This window comes from Podarcis erhardii (genome assembly GCF_964252035.2).
Source record: "Podarcis erhardii genome assembly, chromosome: 9".
Taxonomy (NCBI): domain Eukaryota; kingdom Metazoa; phylum Chordata; class Lepidosauria; order Squamata; family Lacertidae; genus Podarcis; species Podarcis erhardii.
Genome location: NC_138512.1, coordinates 3277176 through 3296853, shown reverse-complemented (window position 1 = coordinate 3296853; position 19678 = coordinate 3277176). Strand labels below are relative to the sequence as shown.

Genomic DNA, 19678 nt, shown 5'->3' with positions numbered 1-19678 from the left:
TGACTTGCAGGGCTAACACTGCCACAATCTAATCTATCAACCAGACTTTACAACATCAGCTTTGTTTTGGCAAAATGAAAGTCTCAACTCTTAAGGAAATTAGCTTCCATTATTTAGTAAGTTCCACAAAATACAAAAATACATATAACAAAATACAAAAATACATATAACAAGTACAAAGCAATTGTGGCATCCAGTATCTAGCCATGTCTGTCTTGTGAAATGTATCTGAAGAAGTGTGTATCTGAAGAAGTGTGCATGCACACGAAAGCTCATACCAAGAACTGACTTAGTTGGTCTTTAAGGTGCTACTGGAAGGAATTTGTTTTGTTTTGACTATGGCAGACCAACACGGCTACCTATCTGTAACTGTCTTGTGAAATGTTAACATAACATTGTTCTCCTATTTTTCAAACATCAAATTGTCTGCTCAACCAATCCAGACATTTTTTTAGTCCCACTGGTGCACGTACTCTCCCGCCATTGCAATCAGCAAAACTTAAATGTGATTAAATGTGGCTAGATTCATGAGCTTAGCCAGGATTTATGTTGGGGGGGGGGACACCCCCTTGTCATCATCCTCTGTCTGGCTCTGTCTAGCAGATTCAAAATGAAATGTCTCAACAACAGTTGTTTTAAATTACTTTCTTTTGACCCCAAGTGCTCAGAAAAATCTGTCAAAATCTTTCTACAATTTCTACTTTTAGTTAAGTATTTTTATTTATTTACTTGATTAGGGAGGCAGCTGCCTCCCTGGCTATGTCCATGGCTAGATGATGATGATGATTACAAATCTCTAAGAACTCAGAGAAAAATGTGTCTATATACATTGAATTGGTAATGTGTTTTATTTTCTAACAGGGGAGAAAAATAGCCAGGGAAAGGTTCAGTCTTATTTTCATTGACTTCGCCATATGGACAATGTATTAAATTCTTGCCTACATTGTTGTGGCAGGAGGGACTAATGAGGTATTAGGAGTTCCACCTTGGGTTGCCCCATATCCTCTTTTTCCAGGACACATCCTCTTTTTCATGGGTAGAGTCGTCATAGTGATCCATGGTTAAAAGTAGAAGTCGGCAAATGTGTCCTCTTTTTTGCTCTTCAAAATATGGCACTTGTCAATTGTCTGTATCTTCTTCATTATCTTTTCATTCAAACTGCACGCTCTACTTTGGCCAAACATTGGCTGCTGCATTCATGTTCTTTAACCATCCATCCATCCTTCACTGTTTTTTTTTAAAAAATGAAATTCATGTTTTGCAAATGACCTCAAAAAGGGAAGCAGCTGAGTGCATCCGATAGAAAATGGAAAAAGGCATTGCAAGGTTAACCACCGTGATCCAAGGCTCAAATCCAAAAACCATTTCTTCCAGTCCATTGTCATACTCAGGGCGGCAGCCAAAAGCTGGTGGAATCCAAAGCTATGAATAAGAATGAAAGGAAAATAAATATAAATTTTAATATCCCCATGAGGTTATACAGGAAACAAATTTTAAGACTATTCATTCAAAATCTGACTCAAATTTCAGTTGTAGAATTTCACATTTTTTACTTTTGATTAAACTGATATGTTCATAGAATTCTGGTTGGCCTGTGCCAAGGACTTTTACCTCAAAGTAACCTTGCCTGGCTTCCTCTCAATTTGCTTTTTAAAACTGGACCAATTTGGATCTGTTCAAGATTTCACATGACCAAAGGAAAGAGGTAATCATTATTCAGTTTAGAGTGTTTGGCTCCAGGGTTAAATGTACCCCACCTCCACTATACCCAGGGAGAAGTCTTCATAACTGCTTGATTTACATTCTGTCTGTGCTGTGGAGCTAGTTTATGCAATGCCAACTCTGAGGCTACTTCTAGGTCACCTCACTTTAGCCAGGAGTACAGCTAGGGAAAATTCTTAGATAAATGACTCTAGGCCACATTCGGAAGCAACAGCTGCTAGGAGTCCGAAGAATGGACAATGCCCAAAGGATAGCACCAGTATCCTGAAGGAGATAGCCCAGGGCAAACTGAAGAGCTGCAAACCACAGCAAGGGATACTGGTGTGGACATAACCACACCAAACTCAGACCCAGACGCAGACCACTTCTCAAGAATTATCAGGCCAATCCCGAAACACTTTCTTCAGTAGGAAGCCTGAGGGTCCGTAATGCTTCTTCATAAATAATATGCTATAAATATGCTGCCATGATGATCAGTTTTAACTTTTCCCTTTCAGCTTTCAGTTGTGTCTTTCTCCTTCATATAGCAATTTACACATTGATTCTGGAGTAAGCACTGGCACATGAGCTGATCTAATCTAGTGCTGGTATGAGACTAGCCATTCCCTAATGCTGGATCCTATAAACCAGGGTGGGAACCACTTTTGGCCATAGGGCAAATCCCAAAGTGACCCAACTCTGCAAGGCTGCTCACGTATCAATTGCCTGACATCATATGATGCCAAGTGTGAGAAAGGTTAATCAGGGTAGGGCAGGTTAACGTAAGTTCCCAACTGTTCCTCTGAAGCTGCTTGGAGATACTGAGTGGTCCTGGACACTGCCAAAAGCAGCACAGCTTGCACTGAGCACCGTAAGTTGATTTCAGACTTCCTGCATTTTATTACCACTGATTAAAACCACATATTACATTAAAGCCCAGTTGAAAAAATTATATAAATCCAATGTATGTAATCAAGGAAAAGACTTCCAAAAATTTCAATGTGACTTAATAACAAAGACTACAAAACTGAAATGTGACTTCTTCACTTGCGTTTGGCACTGAAGTGAAATGTGTAACCTGTGCTTGAGCACATCACATTCCATTTCAATATGATTTATTGGTGAGTTAATCAATACATTTTTCAACAAAGCCTTCAGCTTCCACAGGGATTAAACTTTAAGTAATTTGCTCGACCTTGTTTGATTGGTGTTTTCAAGGAAAATGGGCAGTGGGAGGCAAGGTTAGCAATGCCTCAAGTGGTCTCTGCAGCTGGGATTTTGACTAGGGTCACCTCTTTGATCATCTCTACAGATCAAAGTGCTGCTAAACTAGCTTTCGTTTGTTTCTAGTCAGTTGGCAAGACTGGAATAATTGCCATTATTTTTGCATAATAACTTACCGAAAGATTACATAGGAACAAAAATGCAGCAATATTTTTCAGGATGTTTCTTTTGTTGTTGACAGAAGAATTTTTGCTATACAGTGAGAAATCAGAGGTGGAGGGAGTAACTGGGGTGTTGCCTTGACTTTTGTCTTCATCTAGAGCATCACTTCCACTGCTCTCAGGCAGAATATTATTTCCATTAAACATGTATGGTGACTCTCCATTTTGAATGCCATCTATTCCATTATATATTTCTTTGTAAGAAGGTGCAGGTGAAAGAGTATTTCCATTGGACACAGTTAGTATACGAATTGTTTTAATGTCATCATTAACCTTTTCATGCTCACGGTGTATGGATTCAATTATAAAGAGGTTCTGAATATATTTCTCAAATATAACAAGTATGGAAAAGGGCAGATTATACCATGTATATGCAGGGTGAGAATCAGCACAAATAATTGCAAGGATGGAACCCCAAGACAGAAGCCAGGATCCTGAGGCAGCTCCAACCAGTAAGTCTGCATCAAGTTTCCTAGCTGGGTTTTTGGAAACATCCAATGATTTTTCTTCAAGCCGGTAAATCAGAAGAGCGACTATCCCAGCTGCACACATCATTGTCAGTACTGCAATACTATACAAATAAAACATAATAAGTGCTATTTCGCTCTTTATTTTTGAACGCCCAATCTGAAACAAATAGACAACAACAATTGCTACTGTTGTGGTGAACACAATCAGTCCTAAAATGGCACCCAGTGTTTTCCCTTGAAACTTGAATGTTATCTTGTGTTGCTGAAGGTGTTCAACTTTGCGTCCAATATTCTTCCATAGCACATAGAGCATTGTGGATGCCATAATGTGATACTCAATGTTGAAGGGGTACAGGTAATAGATTCCTTGGGAGAATATGGAGCACAGGACGGTTGTGCTGCAGTTACACGGTGGCGCGTGATCATCCAATTCTAAAAAGAAAGAGTGAGACCAAGACATGAGACGGCATCACATTATAAATATTAATTTTACCTAAACAAATTGTGAAATATCAGCCCAAGGGAGTTTGGTGCCTCAAGTAGCTGCCCAAAAGGGAACAGCTTTACAAAAGGGACAGCTGCTTAGATAAAGCAAATACCAAGTTTATAAAGGCAGAACACAAAAATGGCAACGATCAAGGCATGATTAAGCTCACTGAGTTCAGTGAGAGATACATAAGCACATTTTTGCACCAATATTGAAAATTTTGAACCAATATTGAAATGGTTACATGTTTTAAACATGATGGGTGCAGTTCGGGGGGGGGGTATCACTCCTTCCTGTTAAAGGCTTTGGCCCAGGAAGAGACAGTGAAATACTGGAAGCAAGCCACTGGCTGTGCAGGTGGTCTCATCAGGAAAGGTTTGGTTTCCTGGACCATGGTCTTTTATTCCTTGAGGAAGGACTTCTGGCAAGAGATGGGTTGCAACCTCACAGCAATTGACAAGAACATGTTTGCCAAGAGTCTTGCAAACCTGATCAGGAGAACTTTAAACTCAATCCTGAGGGGGAGGGAGACTATATTACAGGTGACAGGGGAACACCTGATACTAGGAATAATAGTTTCATTGATGCACAGGATACTGAGGTGGTGCTACAGAAACTCACTAAAGGACACAAACTACAAGACTTTAAAACAGAATTGGGGAGGGGCAGTCAATGTAGAGAAGAGAAATTAGGGGCTAGATGATCATAACAACAAGCAAAACTTGCAAAAGTCTATATTTTGTCCCCTTTCTATCATTCCTGGTCTCTAGATAATTAAAAAACAGGATAGCAAAAAATTTATCTTACCTATTGTTATGTTTCCAAATCCAAGAGTGATTAACCTTTCCTTGTGTTCATTAAGTTGATGCTTTGATTCTGTTAAAACACCATTTGTCCACAAAAGCAAATTTGTAAATACAGAATGGATCACTCCAAACCTAGAAAATAAATAAAGCAAATAAGTTATTGACAACAGTGTATAAAACATATCAGTGAAGTACGGTATTTTATTTTCCAGTATTTATTATTGGTGAACACATAAGGAACACTACAGTCTGTGTGTTTTACCAATCTTTCCCTGTTTACATGATGTAACATAGAAAATAGTATGGCTTCAAATTATACCTCTCCACCTATTACAGATTTGCACATCACTAAAAGTTGCATATAGGTGGCCTGTGAGAATTTAAATATCCTAGGGATATTTGACAGCAGGTTCTCATCAGCAAACTACAATTCCCAGGACTCGTGAGAGCAGCTAGGACAATTAACTGGTATGAAGCTGAAATAACTTTGTAATATACAGTAACTCTCCAAGGAGAGAGGTTTTTTTTAGTCCTCATTTAATTTAAAAAAACCTATCAAAGTTGGGAGATAGCTCCTGCCCCTAATCCTTGTTTACTGTGTCTCCAATCAAAGCATGCCATTCTTTACATCAGGCTTCCTCTAACTCGGCCCTCCAGATGTTCTGAGACTACAATCCCCATCATCCCTGACCACTGGTCCTGCTAGCTAGGGATCATGGGAGTTGTAGGCCAAAAACATCTGGAGGGCCGAATTAGAGGAAGCCTGCTCTACATGGTACAGCTCCACCCACCTAACCAAAATTAAAATGTTATATAACCTATTCAAGTCTTTGAGGACAGATGGAGCAGGAAAATATACTAACTCACACTTCAGTACTAGTTTTCAGAGATGTCAGCATGCCTGCTTGCAGACAGTAAAGGACAGGGTTCAGTATTATGCCAGAGAAATAAATATAGTGCTTTGCTGAGATAATAATAAGGGATTTTGGTGTTTCATAGGTGGGAAGGAATGCTTACTCTTATCATTGGTATGCTGGTGTTAAGAAGACTGCAAAAGACCTGCCAGTTTCAACAACTATTCAGAAGAATACTGGTACACAAAAGCATGCCTATGATGCCGGATTGCACTATTAGGGTCTGAGATTCTGCCTTTCAACCTGAGCTGAAGGTATCTGAAAAGGTATCCTGTGAGCTTTGGAGAAGTGCTCAACATTCTGAAATGCACCAGTCTTCCCCAGAACCTCATACAAATTGCAATTATTGGAAGGACAAATGGCCCCCATAATTTCCAGGGGAGAAGGAAATTACTACAACAGTTTCCATCTGTCACCAGAATTAGAGAACATTCTGACCCCTCATAGAGTTGTAAATAGCACAGTTTTTAAAAGGGAAATTTAGAACTGCCCAGTGGTGTGTGACTATAATTTGTGCAGCAAGCACACACTGCTACAACCTATTTCTGTGTTTTCTTCCTAAGTGCTTGAACACTTTCTTGCTTACAGTGATACTCCATGGTATTTAGAAGTCCCCACAGAGAGGAGAACATCCTCAGAACTGGGAATCGACAGCACTAGTGCAGAAGAGTGTTATAGTGAAGCTTCCTGCATGAGGCAGCATGAATTACAACAAAGCTTTATTTGGAGTAAGGGATGTTTAAAAAAAGAAAAAGAACAAGAGAAGCAAAGAGCAGAAACGCGATCACGGTGCAACAGAATCAAGGCAAGTTCTTCAGGGGACCAAGGGAGAGATGAAACAGCAGCCTCTGTCTCCCATGGAAGGACCACTTCGGGAAACAAGAATGGACAACTGCTGGCATACAAATATTACCGTAGGTTTCTAGGGGTCCTTCCAACTGAGGATGCTGTAATTTTATTTTTTAAAAATCAAAACAGAGATGTAAACTATTATTTCCTAAACATTAATATAAACATTTTCAGTACCAGTAGTTTCTCACTGATATTTCCCAGGTTAAAAATATAAGGAAGATTATATTCATTTTACCTCTCCAACATTTTGAAGGATTGGATAATATCCTTTGCATGGGACCATAAGAAGTATACCTGAAAACATATATGAAAAAATAATTGGGTCATTTGGGAAAGTGGTACTATTTGCTATGAACAAATAAGATATGTCAGGGATGAAAACCAAAGAAAAATGTGCAAGAGATCACAGGAATCCAGATTTACTTAGGTGTAAAGCAGCTCACTGCAGCTAACCCAATGACAGGACATTTTACTTAAGCCCTATGCAGATGAACTGCTCACACATTCTGTCAACACGTGAGTTGGGTCACATTATTCAAATTCTTTGCTATATAAAGACAATGTTTTGTATTAATTCAACTCCTCCTAGCCACTTCAAATAGACAGTACCAAACTGAGGGTCAAGTACAAGGATGTATACACCAGGTTACCTCCTGAATGTTCTGGTTATATATGCTGTATAACCAGATGTGTGCTCTGTAATTTATTTTGTTTGATCATTTTAAGGCTGAGAAAAACAAGCAACAAAAGACTGAGACTAAAGGGCCATGGGAAGCATTACAGTTACAAAAAGGGTTTGGGGGAAGACTGGAAGCCTTTGTTTAGTTTAGCTGTTTCAGACCCAAACCAGTAATAGGAGTGTTATTCTCCTTGCTTCAGGTTCTTAGATCATGCCCTTCACTGTGATGTTGCAGTATTTGCAAGAGGTGTATTATGTGGCAATTATATATGGTTGTATCTCTCCCCCCTTCCTCTGTGCAGCTCTACAGTATATACGGAGGGGGCTTAGGTTACCTCTCTGCTTCAAGGTTGACTGCATGCAGAAGGAAAGGATATTTGTGTTGTTCTCCACAAACTGCATATACAGAAGGGCAAGAAACAAACTGGCTCTCTGTTTGAAGCAGGAGACCATTACTCCACTCTATTTGTTGGGAAATCTGGCCAGCTGCCATTTTCTGCTTCATTGCTAAATATTACTTTGTCAAATTAAAGGTTTCTCCGTGTGTAAAACGTTTTGAATCCAAATGTACTAGTCTCAGTCAAGCTAGCAAGTGCCTAGAACCAGAAAAATATAGTAGATGACTTTTCACCATAAATTTTATTTTAAAAATTTCCCTGACAGGCTAGTATTTCACAGCTGTCTTTGTGCTGTTTGAAAGGGACTTATGTCCTTTGAAGGAAGAGAAGATTAGAAGGGCCAGTCAACTGAGCCAATGAGACAATGTCTTAGGCAGCGGTGGCAAAATAGTTATTAAATTGTCCCCCATTTAGAAAGAAGATTAATGCAGCATAATTACATGGCTTTAATTAAAGAGATTTATAACAGTTTTCATCCGAGGTAACATTTGAGACATAGCTAACATTCAGCGTGTATGTTTAATCCATTATTGCATTTTTATGTGTACATTTATAAGTGCGGGAGATTTGTGTTTACGTACCCAACCGACACTGTATAATGTTGATTCGCTTGCACAAGAGGCATTGATAACCAAACATATTCTGTTTAAAATGGCAGCCCCGTGAACCTGAGAGCATGTTGCATTCATCATGTTCAAAAGTAACCATGTTTAAGCCAGATTCTGATTGCGGGAAATTCTGAAACCTCCCTAGAATCAAACAGAGGGAACTGGAGGGAATCGTGGTCAAACAAACAAGGACGCAGGAGCTTCCAGCTTTCTCTGCCTATCTCTTCATAATTCTTAATAGCTCTAGCCTGGCTTTTGCTATTTGTCACATGGTCAGTATTGAACAAGACTTAAAGATAGTGGGGGTTTTTGCTTTGCTTTGGGACTGTGCTGCACTATCTAAAAAACACAAGCACACAGATAGGAATAATCAAAAACCAATGGTTTTACCTGCAGCAGTGTGTGTACTGCATGTGTGGCAGGAAAAATACCTTCCGTGACTGATAAGCAATCTGAATATCCAACAAAGTATCCAATTTTGAAAGAGTCCATAATTAAAGTAATCGCTGCAAACAAAGTAATTGCACCTGAAAGAAAATTAAAAATATTATAAAATGTCATTATGAGGGCAAAAAATATGCTACAGACAACAAATAAGAAGAAAAACACTAATAGGAAAATTAATGTGAAGATAGTGAAAATGTAAAGAAATAAACCTCTCACGCCTGTGGACCCTGTGTATTTAACATTTTATGACTTGTGGTTTTATTGTATAGTTTTATGTTTTTATTGCTATAAACTGCTTTGATTTTTTAATGCTACAGCAGTATACAATTTTTTAAATAATAAATAAGTAAACTCCCTTTCCTGCTGCCTCATTAAACTCTGAACCATTCATGGGTAGTGGCACTGCAGGTAGTAAGTGGCTTTAATTCTGTTATTGTTATTTAGAGCAGCATTTCTTAACCTGCGGGTGCATTGCAAAGTCTGTGCAAGTAGGTTGTGGTTGCTCATGTACAGGCAACTCCCCCTTTGCGCGGGGGTTGCATTCCAAGGCACTGCACACCTTGGTGGGGTGTGCTGAAGCCTGCCCCCTTCTGCTTCCACACCTGCCCCACCCTGCCCCCCATTCTGCCCCCTTCCAAAACTTGTGTGCTTTTGTGGTCCCATGCATGCCAAACACCTGCAAATTTGCCTTTAAACTCAAAATAATTATTGCTTGCAATCGTCAACGGGTATGATGAATACCTCTTACAGCTTTTGTTTTGTTGGCTTATTGTAATATTGTATTAGCACTAGCATTCAGACATTGGAAAGGCTCAAACTTTCCAGTTTAGCACTTGGGAACTGCTCTCTGGCAGCTGATGGGAGATCCAGTCACCATTTGCCACAAGGTGCTCATTGGTGTTAGGTAAATTTTTGCTTGGATGCATCAAGCAATGATTATAAAATAGGCAAACTTGCCATTAAAATGCATGAAACTGGGAAAGTACTAAGGTCCAAAATTAATGTGATAATAAATCAATAGGTCACCATATTATGTAAATTAGGACTTGTGGGCCACCATGCAGGGGGGGGGGGAAAGTTGGGAACCGCTGGTTTATTACTCTCAGAGCCATCATTCCCATAGGGCTTAGTGGTGCGTTGCGCCAGGGCACCGGCCTCTCAGGGGCGCCCAGCGAGTGGGGGAGCTGCACAGCTTTGCTGGTGGCCTCCCCTTTCCCTGCACGCCCGGCAGCTGCGCCCCGCCAACTATATGGCTGGTGGGCGCACAGCTTCCCTCCCAAGCCTCTGCGGGGATCACTCTCCCGCAGCAGCATGGGGAAGAGTTGTGCCCCCCCCCTCCGCCATGGCTGGCAGTGCGCAGCTACAGCCACCCCAACACTATCCGTGGTAATTAGGGGCCGCTGGGCAGATATTTGCACTCCGGCACTGCATCTGCTAAAGACAGCCCTGATTACTCTATTTTTTAAAACTTATCAATTGCTCCAGTCTCTTAGGATCAGGAGAGCTAGAAATTGAAGTAAACCAAATTTAAATCCACAACTCATTTTTATAAGATTAACATAATTACCCAGGAGTAAATGTATGATGGATTACAAATTGAGGACAAATTAAGCCAGAAGTCCTTAAGCAAATAGAGCTTCTTTGTTGGCTACCACCCACAATCCTGTGCAGTTACCTGGATGTTAGTCACAATAAACACAGTGAAATTTACTTATCAGTAAACATGCATTGTAACTATATTAATCAGGACTTGTACTTGCACTGGGAGATTTTAGGATATGGGGAAAGACTTGCTGTACCAGAAATACACCTCTGTACCACCAGCAAAACTCTGCTGATGGAGAGACCAAAACAGGGGTGAGAAACAAACAAACACCACATCCTATATGCCTCCCAATAGTGATTTTGCCTTTGATACAACATTATGCCAATTTAAGAGGTGGCAGAAACAAAAAACCACCCATTGACCTCAATGAAGCCCTAGGTAAAGGTAAAGGGACCCCTGACCATTAGGTCCAGTTGTGGCCGACTCTGGGGTTACAGCACTCATCTCGCTTTATTGGCCAAGGGAGCCGGCGTTTGTCCGCAGACAGCTTCCGGGTCATGTGGCCAGCATAACTAAGCCACTTCTGGCGAACCAGAGCAGTGTACGGAAATGCCGTTTATCTTCCCGCCGGGAGCCCTACCCCCCACCAAAAAACCAGTTCCCCACTTCTCATCTTCCCTGCATATTTCCATCACAACAGATCAGACAAACTCTGTACTCAACCACAGAACTCCAACAGCAACATAGTGTATTATGTATTTATTTATTTATTTATTTTCATAAAATTTCTGCACTGCTTGATTGAGGGGTTTTTACAAAGCAGCTTACAAAAGGATAAATCAAGAAAATCAAGAACAAAATTACAAGAGCACTTAAAAGCATGCAAAGGTTTGAATACCAAAACAGATTAAAATTACCAAAATACTAAAATTACTAAAACAGATTAAAATATTAAGCACCAGCAGGGAGACGTCTAGTTTTAAAAGGAACACTGAACAAATACAGGAAGGGCAGATTGCTAACACTTGTCATTGCCAAAAAGTTCTTATAGGCGCTAGGTCTCAAGACTCCAAACATAAACTTCCAACAGCAACCCCCACCCCACTCTTAGAACTTGAAAACAAAGACAAAGTAGCCCTCCAGCTAATTGCTGTGAAAATCCCACGATCCACACCATATTGTAAACTGCTCTGTGATCCTCAGATGAAAGGTGGTATAGACATTTAATAAATGATAGGAAGATAATAATATATTCCTTGGCTAAACACTCCTTCAATCTTAACAGCTAGAACCAGTGTCCGCCTTTGCCACACATTCACTACTGACACTTTAGGAGTGGGGATTAGTTAAATTTACAGCCAATTTGTGCTCCCTGAACATCAAACAGAGGATTGGCTTGAATGGGTGCAAAGGAAGGCCACATCCTGTGTTCACCTCCAGCCAGAACATCCAGAAGCAGAGCTCCCCTTTCTACTCAACAGACACATTCGGCACCCCTTACCTTGACCTCCGGGGTTGGGGAGTGAAAAAATTATTTCTACTCCCATCCAGCAGAGGTCAAGGTAAATAAGAAGGGTGGCTTTTGGATCTCAGTGAAGTGGGACCAAGATATTTCACTCCATCTCTACTCCTGAAATCATGGAGCTAAATGTATGGCTCAGGGAAAGCATATGGGCCGACTTGCCCTAGAGCTCAAGGCAGTCCAGCCCCTGCAATCTCTGGGGTTGGTCATCCTGCTCATCTTCCTCCACACCAGATCCACTGAGGAGGATCGGACTCATTTGGAAGATATGAGCCACAGAGACTGGCTGAGCACTTTCAGCCAAACTCAGTCTTGGAGCTAGAGATTGTGAGGCTGGTTTCTCCTCAGCCATCCAAATCCCTGGCCTGGCCAGCCATTGGCTAGGGGAGAGGGGGGGGTAGCCCAAACTGCTGCCACTATTTTTCTGCAAGGACGGGGTGTCTAACAATCGGGACTCTTTATTCTCCCTGCATTAGGACAACAATCCATTTTATTATTTATTTACCACCTTTCCTGCAAGGAATTCAAGGCACTGTCCCCTACACACTTTTGTCCCTGCAGCTCTGTGAGGCAGGTGAGGTGGCTCAGCATCACCCCAGCAAACAACATGACCATGTGGGGATTTGAATCTGGGTCTCCCCAGTCCTAGTTAAACCCTCTGCTCACTTACACCCCACTGGCTACACACTCGCTGAATGGGAAAAGATGCCTAAGGGTTAGAATAGTTGTATTTTTCTGGGGACTATAAACACATGGCTGTACCATTTTGGGAACAAAGCATTATACTGTTAGCAACTGCAGTAAGAAATTTCAAAAAGGCATATGTTTTGAAGCAGGAATAACTTCCCCATATCACCTTTTGATTTTCGCCATCAGTTTATAGCTTCTTTCTGTATGAGTCAATGCCTTAGAAGAAATTAGGACTTGCTTATGTAAGTACTGTATTATCCTTAGCACGCATCTGTGCATCGCCAGAAACCTGTCATTCCATGCTAAAGGAAGAAATACTGTTAAGTAAAACTTGTTTGGCCTGCTCAACTTCCTGCACTTGTACCTCTCCAGCCCCCCGCCCTCCCCAGGCTAATAGCAGCTTCCGAGTAATTTACAGCATGGCAAAGGGCATAGGAGGAAAGGGTTAAACCCCCTTCCCCAGTGCTGATCTTCAAAGTAGACCCAAGGAGCAACTGACTGTCAGGGAAGATCCTAATTATGGTTTACCCCCCAGATATTTATTTCTGCTGGCTCATTCTATTACATTTTACAACGCAGCAAGAAAGCCTTTGCTTTCTTTCTGCTACGTTTTGCAATGGGTTTTCTTATTTTACTTTTATAACTCTCAGAATTTTTTTGAAAGATACAGTGGGTGCTTCCTGGGGTTAAGGACATGGGCTACACAGTCCTAACCTCACTTTGCTGGTAGTAAGCCCCATTGAATTCAATATGATGTATATTTGAGTAGACATAAGATAGGACTGTGCTGTTTCATCCTGACCTAAACACATTTATTCAACAATAAATATGATTCAAGTTCTCGTGGAGAAAGAGAAATACTTTTAAAAATATGTTGACAAATTGAACTGGATGGGCCTTCCTGTGATCAAGACAGATAGCAGCCACCTGTATCTCTTTTTAGGCACTTATGCACCTGGTTCTGCAAAATTCCTATCTTTCCAACATCCTGACCTAATAATTTAACATCTGTAATATATATCACGTGTGTGTGTGTGTGTGTGTGTGTGTGTGATTTACTTACTGTATATATACTGTATATAGATCCTTACAGTAATTAAATCAGTACAAATATTTGCTATACAAATTAGCAAACACAGGACATAATAAACATTGGTATCAGTGTAGCTTACTTATCATGCATAGACTGGACTGCAAATGTGATATATTCTCAAATGCTCTTTCCAAGCCTGTATTTTTTTCCAGTTTAAAGCAATCCTAATATGACTGGAACATAGAATATTCTGCTGTTCTGCAATCCTGTGCATAAGGGTAAAGGGACCCCTGACCATTAGGTCCAGTCATGGCCGACTCTGGGGTTGCGGCGCTCATCTCACTTTACTGGCCGAGGGATCCGGCGTACAGCTTCCGGGTCATGTGGCCAGCATGACTAAGCCGCTTCTGGCGAACCAGAGCAGCGCACGGAAACGCCGTTTACCCTCCCACCAGAGCGGTACCTATTTATCTACTTGCACTTTGACGTGCTTTCGAACTGCTAGGTTGGCAGGAGCAGGGACCGAGCAACGGGAGCTCACCCCATTGTGGGGATTCAAACCACCGACCTTCTGATCGGCAAGTCTTAGGCTCTGTGGTTTAACCCACAGCGCCACCCGCGTCCTGTCCTGTGCATACTTACTGCATAATTACTGATTTACTTTGAGTTGATACTGAACTCACTGTTAACTTGGTTAGAACTAGGCTGCAAGAGTACACAAATGCATACATTTGTGGAATAAGGCTGCAGTCCTAGCCATACCTACTTGAAAGTAAATACTGTTTAAATCAGTGGTGCTTATGTTCCACTGGATATGATGGGCTGCATATCTAGTTCAGAATAAACATGCACAAGATGAAACTGTGGCCAGATTATAATGGTGCAATTGCACCAAGATCAACGCATGCAAGGACTCTTAAGTTTTCTTTGTTTTCTTAACTCTCCTAGAAGGAAAGTTATGAAGGAAAGTGTTCATTCACCTTTCAGTGGTTTTTAGCCAATGAGTGGCATGAAGTATTTGATTGATGACTGATTTGTTTCTACATTGGGTTACAGGTATCCTGCCCTGAGCTTAATTTCACCCTCCAGTACACTTTTTAATCTTGCTTTAGCATCGTTTTCTAGTCCTTGGAATATCCATAGTTCCCTCCCTCCCTCTCTTCACTGAGATCAGGTACTCTCTATAAATTATGTTCTACAAATACTACTAAACAATAAGGAGGGGGGGTGAGCCCTCTCCCCCGCACGACAAATGCAAAATGTGTAAACTTTGCAAAGAGGCTTTGGCACGTCCCATGCTAATACATGCTATGCATGCATTATACAGGTGCTATGCAGTCCAGGCATTCATACACTGGAAGTGGCAAACCTACAGAGAACAGCTGATTGTGCGCCATCCTGGCCTTTGCCTGGTCTGCCTTCCCAGACAGGAAGTGTGTGTTTTTCTGCATCAAGTTCTTTGACCTGACTGATACCTGCCTGCAGCTAAGAGTGTTTGTGCTGATTGTAGTGTGGAATATTGCTTGATTGCTGGCATAGGAAACACAGCTGGGTTGTGTTCCAGGGCCTGCCTTACTATAACAACAGGCTCAGCTGCATGCCCCCCCCCCAGGAGCAACACCACGGGATTTTACCCTTTGGGTTGTCCCACAGGGGCGCCCCATATTGTCAGTCAATTATAGAACTGTAGGCCCACATGTGCTGTGGGAGACTGGCCTCTGACCCTCACCCAGGCTAAGAGGAGGGGAAGTTTGGTTTGGTGGGCTTCCCCCATAGTGAGAGGCAAAGGGAGACAAGTTTTGGGGGATTTACCATCTACTTCCCGATAGTGTGGGATATGCATGATGCTGCACCTTAGCTTACAATCTGTAGCCCTAATCTCCCAGCAGTATGTGGCGGTGCATTAATGCATCAGGGTGAGCAAGTAGCAGGGATTGGTGGAGACGCTATCCAAATTTCTCCGGTGGTGGGAAGGAGTGGAGAGGCTGACTACCATCAGCAACATGTTTAGTCCCTGTTCCTTATTCCAGCCCACCAACTCCTCTCAAAGTCACTGGTAGCAAATTGACTGAGCCCTCTGGTCTGGTGGTGCTGTTGCAAAATGCCAGATCAGTCCACAGTAAGACTATGAGCATCCACGACTTGACTGCAGATGAATGAGCTGATCTGGCCTGCTTTACAGAGATTTGGGGGAGTGACCTCCCCCAGTGGTGTACCGTGGGGGGTGCAGGGGGGGCCAGCCGCACCGGGCGCAACATTTGGGGGGGCGCTCGCACTCGCAGCTCTCTGCCCCTACCTGGCTCACTCACTCTCTCTCACTGCAGTGCTGGCTGTGCGAATCCGATCCGAGCTGCCGGGTCGCCGCCCACTGTGGAGGGGGAGGGTGCCAGGCGTGCGTTGCAGTGCAGAGCGGAGCGGAGAGAGAGCGAGGGAGGGACTATCTGGGGCAGGGACAGTGCAGCGGCCGCCCAGAGCAGCGCTGAGCGCGGGAGAGAACCACACCCGACCAGCCCAGGCAGCAGCAAGAAGAAGCTGGCAGCGGCGGCAGGTTAGGGGTTAGGGGTGCAAATTACTTGCCTTGCCCCGGGTGCTGACAACCCACGCTACGCTGCTGACCTCCCCCACTGTGCCCAACTGGTTCTCAGTACTGCGCCAGCCTAGAATGGGGGAGTGGGGTTTTAAAAGGGGTGTTGCTGTTGTCCATAACAGCAGGAAACTTCTAACACTGGGATGGACTTAAGAGGGTCTGCACCTGGTGTTGAGCCAGAGAGACAGATTGGGGAAGCTGCTGATCTACTGACCACCCTGTCGCCCAGCAGAATCCTTGACCAGGCTGGATGAAGTAGTCTCTGGGTACTGATGGAGGATCCCATGATGATAGTTCTGGGTGTTATTTGCATGGTAACTTCCTACATCATTCTCCTCCCACACTTTGCAACAACTAAGCACCCTTTTCACTAAGCCCAGTTATGAAGCCACCATCCTCTCCTGTTCTGCAGAACTTTTCTTGGCCCTGCTTTCATCTTCACCCCATTCCCAAGCCTCCCACTCCCTCCTTTCATGCAACCACCTTTGCTCCCACATTGTCACCACCACCCTTTCCTTTCCTCCTCTCTCTCTCTTAACTCTCTCTTACACAGAGATCGCCCCCATTTCCATGCCTTCTCCTCTCTCCGATTCTGCAGCCCCTTTCTGCACGCACCCCATGATGATATACACTACAGTCTCTTTAAGATTAATAGCACCATCTCTGGGGGACTGAGGCACTCACAAAATTTTCACTGTGGGTGCCCCGCTGGGTGACCCAACGTGGCACGTGCATGACGTCACATGGTGAGCCAAGGACTGATAGGGCCCGTTGCACCCTTCAAAAGGCCCGACAGACCTTTCAGAGGGCCCAACAGGGCTCATCATAGTCACGGGAGGGTCCAACAGGGCCCATTGTGCCATATGACATCATGTGCATGCTGTGCAGCACCATGCGACATCATGTGTGTGATGCGCCAGGCAGCCACAATGTGGGGTGGAACCTGGTGTGCCTGTGTCAGCATGTTTAGTTAGAGAAGGTTAAGTTCAGTTGGAAAGTTGTACTTATCTGGGCGTTTGCTCGTTAATAAAATATATATTTAAAATTGCTACATTGAATCTGGAACTCCATGTTGAAGACCATGGGATCAGGAATGAAACACGTTGTGTGAAGGTAAAAGGTAAAGGGACCCCTGACCATTAGGTCCAGTCATGGCCGACTCTGGGGTTGCGGCGCTCATCTCGCTTTATTGGCTGAGGGAGCCGGCGTACAGCTTCCGGGTCATGTGGCCAGCATGACTAAGCCGCTTCTGGTGAACCAGAGCAGCACACAGAAATGCCGTTTACCTTCCCGCCAGAGCGGTACCTATTTATTTACTGGCACTTTTGTGCTTTCGAACTGCTAGGTTGACAGGAGCGGGGACCGAGCAACGGGAGCTCACCCTGTCACGGGGATTTGAACCACCCTAGGCTCTGTGGTTTAACCCACAGCACCACCGTGCGGAGACAGCTGAAAAAAGGAAGGGTGTTTGAGGACAGCAAGAAGGGAGAAACACTGAAAAAGCTGGCTGTTTTAAACAAAAACAAAAGTTTAATTAAAGCAGGGGTGGGGAGACACTGAGAGGAAAATGACAACTTTAAACAACAGCAGATGTTTGAGTAAAGCAGGATGGAGTAATACTGTTCACTTCGTACTTCACAGTTGGAGTATAGTTGCTGTGCAATCTGTTGTTGTGTTGGGAGTTTTTCTAAGGAAATGTCGTAGTGGGGGGGGAAAGGTAAGTTGACTGTAGTAGCAATTTGCAGGGAGGGGTGATTAGTTTTGTTTTCCCATCCATGGGAGAATCTGTGGGTTCTGGTGTGTGTGTGTCAGGAATACTGCTGGTATAAACACTTAAATGGGATTTTGTTGTTCAAAATGCTCAAGGCAGCATACATGTTCTCTCCCCCCCCCCCCCCCCCGCTTTCCATTTTATCCTCACAGCACGCCTGTGAGTAGGTTAGGTTAAGGGACAGTGATCCGACCAAGGGCACAACACAACTTTCAAGGCTGAGCAGGGATTTCATTTTTGCTCAAAAAGGAAAAATAAGGGGGATAGTACTTATTATAAGGTACTAATAAATAACAACAACAAATCATAGATTCACGGAGTTGGAAGGGACCCCAAGGGTCATCTAGTCCAACCCCCTGCAATGCAGGAATCTCAGCTAAAGACTCCAGGACAGATGGAAGTATCCAAACATACATCCAAATGATGAATTTTCCCAAGCAGGATCATCTGAGCAAAATTGTTGTAAATCTTAAATCACTTTTAACCCCCTCCATCTGGAACACCACGCCTGGTCTTGCACTGAATGTAGTATTTCCAGCCTAAGTTCAACAGCTGAAAGACCCACAGTAACGTGACTCATTTGCAACTCACGAAAGTTGTTCTTTGTATGGTTTAGGGTTGGCATTGGAGGACAGCAGGGCTCTTGTGCCCCTAACAGCGATGTGGCAGCCTGCAAGCAGGTATTAAACAGGTGCTGCCTGCACACCATGACTTTAAAGAACATTTGCAACATAATTCCCCCCTCAAAGAGTTCTGGGCGCTGCAGTTTATCCCTCACCGAGTTACAATTCCGAGCAACCTTTAGCAAACTACATTGTCCAGAATTCTTTGGGGGGGTGTGCTTCTTATGTGCTTTAAAGGCATGTATAGTAAGCCTTTTGTAGTATGGAAGGACAATTATAGGGAAAGCTTCACCTGTTGAAACTCTGTTGGATGTTTTATTACTTGTGTGCGATCCCTGATTTATTTCTGGGCACTCCACTCCACCCCACCCCCATTTGCAAAATAAGTTACAAGTTTGCATGTGACATAAAACGCATGCAAATAGCATCCCTTACGGCGGTGCCGCAGAGCAGCTGGCCGGCCTGCCCGCACTACGTGGGGCAGAGAGAATCCTGTTGGCACCCTTGGCTAGGAGGCGGCGAAGTCCCGTTTTAAAGTCCCGCAGACTTCAACAGAAGGAGCGCGCGATGCATTCTCCGCAAACGCCGCCGCCAAGAGCGGGACGGGCAACTAGCGGCTTGCGCGCGGGCTGCCCGCACCTCCTGGGACTGGCGAGGGAGCCTCCCTCCGGCGCCCGGCCAGGCCGGGCCCAGCCGCCCCCCGCCAACCCCCCGGCCCCCCACTCACACTTGAGCCAGCGCGCGCCGGCGTGCGTGTCCTTGTCCTGGATGAGCCTCTTGTGCGCGTAGCGGCGGCAGATGTACCAGGCCATCCAGAGGATCTGCAGGAGCATGAGGGTGGTGAGGTAGGAGAGGACGGCGCTCGGCGAGAAGCCCTTGGCGTGCACGGCCCACGCGAAGAGCAGCAGCAGCCCCGCCAGGAAGAGGTGCAAGCCGTACTGGCTGCTCAGGATCTCGGCGTTCTTCTCGGGCGTCGTGCGCAGCAGAGCCAGGCGGCCTCTGCTCCCCCGGGGGGGCGAGGGGGGCGGAGGGGCCCCGGCCGCCCCCGGCTCCAGCTCCCAGCCGCCCTCTTCCGCGCCGGCGCCCCTCGTCGTGCCCC

General features: G+C 44.0%; 1 protein-coding gene across 1 annotated transcript; it reads right to left on the bottom strand.

Annotated features, from left to right (window-relative positions):
• Nucleotides 1-380: 380 nt before the first annotated feature.
• Nucleotides 381-19570, bottom strand: OTOP1 (otopetrin 1). The gene is made up of 6 exons (XM_081875159.1): nucleotides 19307-19570; nucleotides 8751-8887; nucleotides 6911-6969; nucleotides 4911-5041; nucleotides 3102-4048; nucleotides 381-1422 (listed from the first exon to the last, which is right to left on the bottom strand). The coding sequence occupies exons 1-6, from the start codon at nucleotides 19410-19412 to the stop codon at nucleotides 1252-1254; spliced, it is 1551 nt and encodes a 516-aa protein (XP_081731285.1). The 5' UTR covers nucleotides 19413-19570; the 3' UTR covers nucleotides 381-1251.
• Nucleotides 19571-19678: the final 108 nt, after the last annotated feature.

Coding starts and splice junctions, on each gene's coding strand:
- OTOP1 (XM_081875159.1), bottom strand. CDS start 19,412: ATGCTCCTGCAGATCCTCTGGATGGCCTGGTACATCTGCCGCCGCTAC. Junction 8,888..19,306: donor CGGCGCGCGCTGGCTCAAGT/GTGAGTGGGGGG, acceptor ATTTTCTTTCAG/GTGCAATTACTTTGTTTGCA. Junction 4,049..4,910: donor ATTTGGAAACATAACAATAG/GTAAGATAAATT, acceptor CTTTCTTTTTAG/AATTGGATGATCACGCGCCA.